Here is a 9532-nt window from a genome sequence, read left to right as displayed (position 1 = left end):
CAAAGCATCAAGCAGAACTGATGTGTATCACCGAAGCCTGCCTTCAGATGTACACTTATGACAATGGGCAAGTTTTCGGCATAAAAGATGCAAGGCAACGCTGGTTCGAACCTATAACATTTAGTAGCACAGAATCAAATACCTCCCACGCACTCATTAGGTTCTAAATAGACTTTAACACCAACGAGAGAGGAAGATGGTGAATTCGGCAGGGGCGTAGCCAGAAATTTTTTTCGGGGGGGGGGGGGGGGGTCAACCATACTTTATGTATGTTCGTGCGTGCGTTTGTATGTGCGCGTATATATATACGCAAGCAAAACTGAAAAATTTCGGGGGGGGGGGGGATTTGAACCCCCCCAACCCCCCTCCCTGGCTACGCCCCTGGAATTCGGTTTAGGACGCTAATTTCTGCAACCTTTAAGGGAGTATGGCCCAGAGTCGTGTAGGCGAAGGGAAGTGAAAGATAGGAGAGACCAGAAAGGAGAAGCCACCTTCACGAGATTAATACCCATTCACTACAGACATAACTAATTAGCGCAAAAAACAACGGACAAGGTGAACACAACGATGCCGAGTCCTCTCTTTTGTCTTAACCTTGTCCGTTGTTGTTTTTTGCGCTAATTACTTATGCCTGTGGTCAATACGCATCAACTAGCCCAACTCGCTTCTCTAATACTATTACCCATTCACAGCCGAGCAACCAGGTCGGGTGCCTCTATCCGCTTGATAAAAACCGACGAATGTCCGGTGGCCCTGGGAATCGTACCTAGTACCTCCTGCAATGGGGAGAGATGCTCTAGCGCTTTGCATATGTCGTCACAGAAGAGATAACTGGGCAGTTTTACTTCCTTTAATAAACCCCACTATAGTAACTGTTGCATTGTTTCTGTAGAAAACAGGCATCCTGTCTCTCGCGTTTATATATGCGACTATCAACGATACTTCTAAAACAAAGAAGGCGAGGTCGTGGAGTGCTCACAACGTCAGCCTTCCGAACTTCCGGATTATTATTCTAATCTGTATAATAATAATAATAATTGTTGGGGTTTAACGTCCCAAAACCACGATATGATTATGAGAGACGCCGTAGTGGAATGCTCCGGAAATTTCGACCATCTGGGGTTCTTTAACGTGCACCTAAATCTAAGCGCACGGGACTCGAGCACTTTCGCCTCCATCGAAAATGCGGCCGCCGCGGCTGTGATTCGATCCCGCGACCTTCAGGACAGCAGTCGAGCACCATAACCATTAGACCACCGTGGCGGGTTATTTTAATCTGTAGGCCTCCACTAGAGTAGGCGAGCTAAAGACATGTGATGGTCGGCGTTACACATACATAATAATGCCGAAAGCTTGAAATGCGATATATTTGATGCCGGAACCTACAATTGAAAACGTGAAATATTACATGCATTGCACGGCAGGCTTTTCTGCAGTAAGCTTTCCTTACCTGCGCAGCTTTGGAAAAGCGCTTGAAATTTCGAAAATTACCCATCGCACTACTACCTATTTCAGTGCAATTTCGCTGCTCTAATTTAGTTTGCTGCATAGGACATCACCAAAATGTTTTCAACAGCAGATATGTGAGCGCTGACATCATTCCTCAAATTATAGCACATACATCCTTGCAATCTTATCAACTTGTGCTCTGTGGTGGTAGTCGTGCGCTGTTATTAAGTGACGTTGAGTGTCATTGCATCCCCACAGACAGGAAATAGAAGCGCATCTCAAGCAGATAATCTACAAAGATTGCTGCGCGGCACATTAAACTTCGGACACTCGTGTTTTCATTAACGAGTGCGTTTGTCACATAGGTACGGTACAACAATAATTACAATAGTAAGTAAGAAAATATTACGACACAAACTGACTGATGTATGTTATCATTTTCAGTGCGAATAGCATTTAGGTGATACAGTGGCAACACACACACACACACACACACACACACACACACACACACACACACACACACACACACACACCACACACACACACACACACACACACACACCACACACACCACACACACACACACACACACACACACACACACACACACACACACACACACACACACACACACACACACACACACACACACACACACACACACACACACACACACACACACACACACACACACACACACACACACACACACACACACACACACACACACACACACACACACACACACACACACACACAACACACACACACACACACACACACACACACACACACACACACACACACACACACACACACACACACACACACACACACACACACACACACACACACACACACACACACACACACACACACACACACACACACACGTTGTATATACTGTTACCACTTACATTTTTATGTTATTCCTGCGTCTTGTTTGTTTACTTACATATAGGTATGTATAGGTTCATGATGCGATAGGTACACTTGGCCATTATCGAATTTAATACGTTATTTTCTTTTTAGTTCCCGAGATACACCTCGCTGAACAACAACCACACGAATGTTCACTCGCTCGTGGCTTCGTTTAAAACACGCCGAAATACATTATTTGCAAATTCTTTTCACTCTCAGTATCCCCTATCAGTGAAAAAAGCCAGCATCAAAATCAAAAACATCTACGCTCTCATCTTTTGCATTCCGAATGGGTCCATCGATCAACAGAGTGTTTGTGTCAAAAGCGTACAAATCAAAACGAAGCGTAACTAGCCCACATTCTGATCTTTGTTCTTCATCAGTGACTCGTGTGGCGACGATGAAGTCCCGCCAAACAATTGCTCGATTCCCTCTAAGTTCTTTCCTCCGGTCTCAGGGACGAATACGACCAAAAGAACAAAACAAACGGCAAGAGATGCTCCATAGAACCCGAATGTTCCAGCTACGCCCAGGATAGCACGCATACCGTTGTAGCTCAAGGTCACAATGAAACCCTCGGCAAATAAGATAGCTGTGCAAGTTCCCGTTGCAAATGCTCTGGCCTTCAGGGGAATCATCTCGCCAAGAAGTACCCAGGGCAACGGGCCCAGGCCCACGGAGTAGCCGACAAAGTAGAGGCCGAGGCTTGTCAAAGGCAACCAACCGTAGTCCTCCTTGAAGCTGTCGCCCACGCTTGCCTTCAAGCTGAAGGACAGGCCGAGTGCGCCGAGACACACCGATGACAGTATCGTCGAAAACATGAGAAGAATTTTGCGGCCAACGCGGTCAGCGAGAACGGTGGCTACTCCTACCATCACCATCTGGAACGCAGAGGTATATGGCACATTAGACTGGACAGAAAACTGTAACCTGGACATTTTACGTCATCTGCATCGCCATGAAAGCTTCACATGCAGCAGTCGTTAACCTCTCACAGCTACGGACGCGTGCAACGTATCGGCATCGAAAAACATGAGCCCCAATACAACGATCTCTTGCCTGCACCACAACAATAAAAATGTATATATAGAAATGCATTTATGAGTAGTGATTGAATGAGCCAATCAATATTAATCATACGTTTATATCACTACGTCTGCGTCTTCGGTACGCATGCGCAAGAAATTAAAGAAAAGCGAGTATACATGCAGTAGCTTCATTGTCTGGCATCAGCGGAGGCCATGGACAATATAAATGCAGTGCTAAGTTGAGAGAATATGGTCATCTTACAATTTGTCGCACTTAAAAAGGAACCGCTCAAAACTTATGAACATTTTTCGCATATACGAAGATATAGACAAACGTAATTTAGTCTCTGACATCTCTTTAGAAAAAGTGCATTCAAACTTTCTTCTTCAGGCGCATCCCGCTATGGAATGTTATTTTAATGACAGCGCTGCTAACAGCAAAGACACGGCTAGGAATAACGGCCCTCAGACATGCGAAAAGAATATAATGAACATATCCGAGGTTGTTTTTTAGTTCCTTCCACCAGTTACTGTGGTCCTCCGCAAAACGCGGCTATCCCCGATAAGCGCAGATAATTCTGGTCGGGAAGCAGCCACGACAATCCTCCTGGGTGTTGCAACATTCCAAACTTGTTAAATGAGCTATTTCACCTTAACCTTTAACAAATAAAGAGTAGCGATGTGGACTCTACAGACACATAGCTCTCTCACCTGTATAAATGCCAGAATAATAGCAGAGTCCTCGGGAGACACGGCTGTACCGGCGTCTTCGAAAATGTCCTGTGTGAACGTGATGATCGCGGCAATGGCCGAGAGTTGCTGCATCGACATAATCAGCAGGACACAGAGAAAAGACCGGTACACGCGCCGTGACGTCAGATCTCGCAGCGAGAAGCTCGCAATACCATGCATACGCGACAGGGCTGTTTCCAATGTGGCCAACTCGGTCGCGGCGCCGGGACCAAAGTAAAAGCGCAGCGCTGCCGCCGCGCTGCGTCGTTGATTGTTCTTAAGCAGCCAGCGTGGTGATTCGTGGCACCAGAATAACGCGATGCTCATAGCGGCCGCAGGTGTCAGACAGCAGGCGGCCAGGAGCCAGAAGCTTAGGAACTTGCCGAGCACGAAGACGGCCAGAATACCGCCGCAAAGAATCAGATTGGCTCCCGTGTTCAGCTGGCCCCGCAGGTTGGCTGGTGAGATCTCCGAGATGAATACGCTGACGGTGAGCGCAACAATGCCGGTGCCGACGCCCGTGAGCAGGCGGCCGACAAACAGCGCCGCCTTAGGGGTGGCCACCACCAGGCACATCCAACCTACCATGAACCAGAGTGACGAGGCGATCAGGGTGCCGCGACGGCCGATAGCGTTCAGTTGACGACCTGCCGAAGTGTTTAAGAACAACAGAATAACGTAACGAAGCATTACAAAGAAGAGATTGCCTGAATGCTCGATTAGTTGGCGACTAATCGTTGACAAACGTTATGTGTAGAGTTGCTATGGATGAACTGCATTCAGTTCTTAGTCGATAGTGTGCGACAATGTGGAAACGTAACTATTTGTACATGTGCTTATTACACAGTTTACTCTAGTGGTGGTAGGCGTTAGGATATAGTGTCGACCGTTCTTGTTTACGTGATGTCATATTATGCACACCCGGTTTGGTTCGAGACTATGAATAAACAGCGGTGTAGATGTGTGCCGAAAACTGAAAACCTTAATGTACCATTGCCAGAATTATAACTACAGCCACTCCCTCTGCAACGGTTACACGTTACTTGCTCAACAATGCCGGTTTTTTTTTTTTTTTTTGCGCTTCATTGCTATACTTGTGGCATGAAAGACACTGTGGGTCGCTTTAGCCAGACCAGAAGACAAAACATTCACTAGGTAAGCTAGACCGCGGCTTCGACTGGCATCTATACGTTGCGAGCCATAAAGGCACTGCCGGATATTCTAAAGACATACCCGTTTTGCGACCGCATGCGATTACTTGATGCAGGACATCTCCCTTTCCTTCTTTCTGTGTTTCTTTTTTTTATTCTGTCCAATATAAATTTAGTAAACTCAGACGCGAAAAACAGGACCCCACAAGAACACATAGACAGAGGGGGCGCTCACCTTTGTAAGTGAGCGCCCGTCTTGTTTGTGCCCTCTTGCGGGGTGCTGTTCTTGGCGCCCAAGTTTACTATTTGTACTAAGGATGCACCAACCGCAAGTACTAGTACAGTACTTTTCTGTCCAATGTCTTCCTCCCCAGGATAGGATAGCAAACTAGGTGGAACCTGATTGGCCACGTTGTCTTTTACGCCTGTCTCTCTCTTTCTCTCATATTGTTGTGCACGACTGCTCATTATACAGAGATTATGGAGTGTTTTGTATCTTATGATTGCATGTTTTTATAGCTTTTTTTTTTCTTCGCGTGTGTGTCAGACGATGTTGATCTGCTTTGTTGTTCGCCGCTAATTACTCCATAACTACCTACTGTTTAGCTGTTTTAGGAAATTACCAATCTCAAAGCAATTAATCAGTGAACAAATAATTTCATTCTGCAGACGTGCAAAATGGAACACGGGGCAAAAAAGCCGATTTTAGAACAGCGTGACGAGTTCCTATCGCCGCCATAAATTTAAGATCCATGTGTTCAGAGAACAGGGACACGATGAAGAGTTTTTGCTGAATCTATGGACCGAGTAGCCGAACAGTATCGAAACAAGGGACAAAACAACGTGACAGGAATCGCACATTACAGTAGGACATAGACCCTAGGCAATGAGAAAACTTATACGTAGTGCAGGGTTACAAGCCTACTGACTCATTCCCATTCCTTTTATGTTTAATAATGTCAGTGTCGTATTTTATCTTGGACCACTCTAATAGGCTTCGAATTAAACTTTTTTACAGATTTTAGCCCAGGACACCCTTGAAAATGTTTCGCACAAGCAAAATTGAACTCAAACCTATTTACATGTCACTTCTGAACCGATACCCAATGTATCGCGCGAAACAAAAATAAGAATTTGTTTTTAAAATCATATTGCTCCATAATGTAGTTTCTCGGAAAGTTGCAGAGCTATAGGAAATCAAAGCCAGGTCCACTAAACCTGTGTTCACATGGAAGATTCACTTAGCACGCACAATCAGACGAACGCTGTCGGTGAAGTAAGGTAACGATTCAGCAACTAACCAATCCTTCCAGTAATTCTGATTCACCTTCGCGCGGCTTCCATAGCGATTGCACACTTTATACAGTAAAACCTTGGTGATGCGAATCTCGCGGGGTTACCAAAAATATTCGTATCATCCGAAATTCGTATCACCAGAAAACATGGAAAATCAGTATGCGACAAAAGGAAGTTGGCATACGCTTTGATTTAGTAGACACAATATTAATGAGAACTAACAGACAATAACGCCAAGGAAAGTATAGGGGGTGTTATCTGTAGTATTTAGAATATAAATGTGAAGAAAGTAAAGTGGACGAAAAGATAACTTGCCGCCGGCAGGGACCGAACCTGCGACCTTCGAATAACGCGTCCGATGCTCTACCACTGAGCTACGGCGGCGGTCATCCTCCCGTCCACTTTATGGGGTATACATGTGCATTTAAACCTTGCAGTGTTAGTCAGGGCCAATCGCAGCCACGTGTTTTTCAGGGCCGCAGCGACGTCATGAACAGCTCTGAATGGTTGCCAGTAAAGTTTTTAGACGTCAGCGATCATACTTGCACTCGTAAGTATACGGTGCATGCGCGCCTGTGTAATTAATGAACCAGATGTGTTGTGCCCCATGACCGCTAGTAGCCCCTTCCTAATCTTACTACGCTTTTCTGCATGACACCAGAGTACTGCGGCGTACAGGAGCGCTTTGCACACGATAGATAGAGGCCAAGCTCTTTCGCCAAGACCCTCCGCTTCGTCTCTTGGTGTCTTCGTCCACCTTTAATGGGACTTCATGACGGTCCCGCAGCCGAGGTTTCAGTCTTGTTTCATAAAACGTCTGATTGCGGAGACATGGCTTGCATTGACGTGGCAGGCACGTGTTAACACAGTACAAAGACGCTGCTGCCTCGAGCACAGGAGCACGAGTCAACGCGTCGGGGAAAAAAAAAAAAGCGCGACGTCAACGTCATCTGTAACCTAAACGCGAAGGCACCTAGAGGCCTCCAAGATTCGCACGCACTATCTCGGAGGCAACGACGCGCTGTTCATGGTCGCGCAGCGCGCATGCCCGCGCCCGCGCGTGACTGCTGGCTCTTCCGCGACAGCGCGGGCAGCACCTGTTCGTACCTGTGCGCTAGCGTACGTTCGTATCAAACGTCGCAGTGTGCAAATCGGTTCGCAACAACCGTACTCCAATACATTGCAGGATAATGGGCCTTGGCCGGGACCACAGAAAAATTCGCATCACCCCGAAATTCGTACGAGCCGTGATCGTATCACCGAGGTTTTACTGTACTCCCATTATCGCTAAGTTATGCACTAGGTGTCCCACAAACATGCGCTTAAATATTTAACCCGCATAATCTTCACGCTTACCACCACCCAGGCCTCCTAAGACTGCACCCAGCATGACAAGAGAGCCGAACCAGTCACTTTCGGTCGCGCTGAACTCCATGCTCTTCCGTATGCTTGGAAGCGCTGGCGACGAGTAAGCCACGGAGAATCCAAACGACAGCGATGCCATGTACGTTATGGCTATGGTCAGGTACAACCGCCTGCGAGCTTCTGCCTCTGTACCTAAACTACCCGGCAAAGTGGCTGCTAAGGTCTTCAGCTCTGGCTGGGTCGTGCTGTTTGGAACTGGTGCCGTGTTTCCGTCTGTATTAGCTGGGATTGCCGTGCTTGCGGCCGCAGAGTGGGCGTCTGTTGAGCTTCTGCCCATCGTCGCTGCGTGCGAACTCTCTGGCACTGCTCTCGTTGCGGTGACTTGGCTTTCCGCGGCAACTTCGCGAGCTGGAATCGACGAGCTGCCACTGCTGACTTCCATTTCAGCGCACAAGAAATACTTCCCTCCTTCGGCGTCGAGTTTGCCTCTTCCAGTATTATGGTCGTGCGTATCAGTTGGTTCGTTAAATGATGATATTTTGGCGATGCAGTATGGAAGCCCTTCATGCCTCCTGGAATCAGCGACAACGTTTTTCGCGGGCAATTTCACGCCGGTGGTAGTCTTCACTTGCGAAGGCTCTTTCGTTGCACTGTTTACTGATTCGGCTTTTCGCTCACCGGCCGAAACTCGAGCGCCAGTATGCGATGCGGCATTGGCTTCCGCAAGCGGCACTATCGACGGAGCTTCGCTTACCGTAGGCTCGCTTGTAGCTGCAAAGATGAGATAGCTGTATCAACGAATGACATAAGAAATTGCATTCCAATGGGCACCATCCACTGGTATTACGCGGAAATAGGTTTTCCTTTGGTGTTCGGTAAACGTGGCAAAATAATACTACGTTCATAAAACTTCACCATTATGACAATATGAAGTGTGCGTACGTATGGAAAAACTCTGACGCATCTATGCAATGCATAGCAGACTATATCAACGTTGTGTCAATGTGGCGCGTTTCATCGTTGGGTCGTTGCTGAAAACAAAGCTGCCCTGAACAGCGTCCACTAAGTAAATCTGAAGCCGCAAATTGACATTCTGTCAAAACCAGTCTTAGCCCTTAACTGTGACATCATTTATAGCTCACTGCATCACGTTGAAGCTCAAAAGGCATTCACTTGTTTGCATTGCCTCGCGTATGCTTGACGCTGAATTATAGGTGTTATCACCTCACGTGTACTTTTTGACGCTGAACTATAAGTAGTATTATTGTGCTCCACATGTATTACGTATGGACCATTGGTGACAAGTATTATAATGAAAGAAGGACAGCCATAGAGGTGTGGTCTTCTTCAGTATATAGACTAGACCCAAGGCGTAGTACAAAGGGCGGTTCCAGTGGAAGAGCACATCATCAGCGACACACCGCCGCCAAGGCACGACACATCTTGCAGAACAGCTATCAGATGAATAATATTGTCCATTGGTCCGTGCGTCTAGGACACCGCTTGGACTCTGGCACGGCGCAACGAGAGGCTCCAGAGCTAGCGATTCGCTGACAAAAGTATTGCGCAGTATCTGTGACGCCAAGT

At 47.0% G+C, this 9532-nt stretch overlaps 1 protein-coding gene across 1 annotated transcript; it reads right to left on the bottom strand.

Annotated features, from left to right (window-relative positions):
- Positions 1–2721: 2721 nt before the first annotated feature.
- Positions 2722–8154, bottom strand: LOC119394642 (facilitated trehalose transporter Tret1). Its single transcript, XM_037661958.2, has 3 exons — positions 7937–8154; positions 4113–4780; positions 2722–3254 (listed from the first exon to the last, which is right to left on the bottom strand). The coding sequence occupies exons 1-3, from the start codon at positions 8082–8084 to the stop codon at positions 2724–2726; spliced, it is 1347 nt and encodes a 448-aa protein (XP_037517886.2). The 5' UTR covers positions 8085–8154; the 3' UTR covers positions 2722–2723.
- Positions 8155–9532: the final 1378 nt, after the last annotated feature.

This window comes from Rhipicephalus sanguineus, chromosome 5 (genome assembly GCF_013339695.2).
Source record: "Rhipicephalus sanguineus isolate Rsan-2018 chromosome 5, BIME_Rsan_1.4, whole genome shotgun sequence".
Classification (NCBI taxonomy): domain Eukaryota; kingdom Metazoa; phylum Arthropoda; class Arachnida; order Ixodida; family Ixodidae; genus Rhipicephalus; species Rhipicephalus sanguineus.
This window is presented reverse-complemented; position numbering and strand designations above follow the sequence as displayed.

Coding starts and splice junctions, on each gene's coding strand:
- LOC119394642 (XM_037661958.2), bottom strand. CDS start 8,084: ATGGCATCGCTGTCGTTTGGATTCTCCGTGGCTTACTCGTCGCCAGCG. Junction 4,781..7,936: donor CTTAGGAGGCCTGGGTGGTG/GTAAGCGTGAAG, acceptor ACACTTCGGCAG/GTCGTCAACTGAACGCTATC. Junction 3,255..4,112: donor TTATTCTGGCATTTATACAG/GTGAGAGAGCTA, acceptor TCTGCGTTCCAG/ATGGTGATGGTAGGAGTAGC.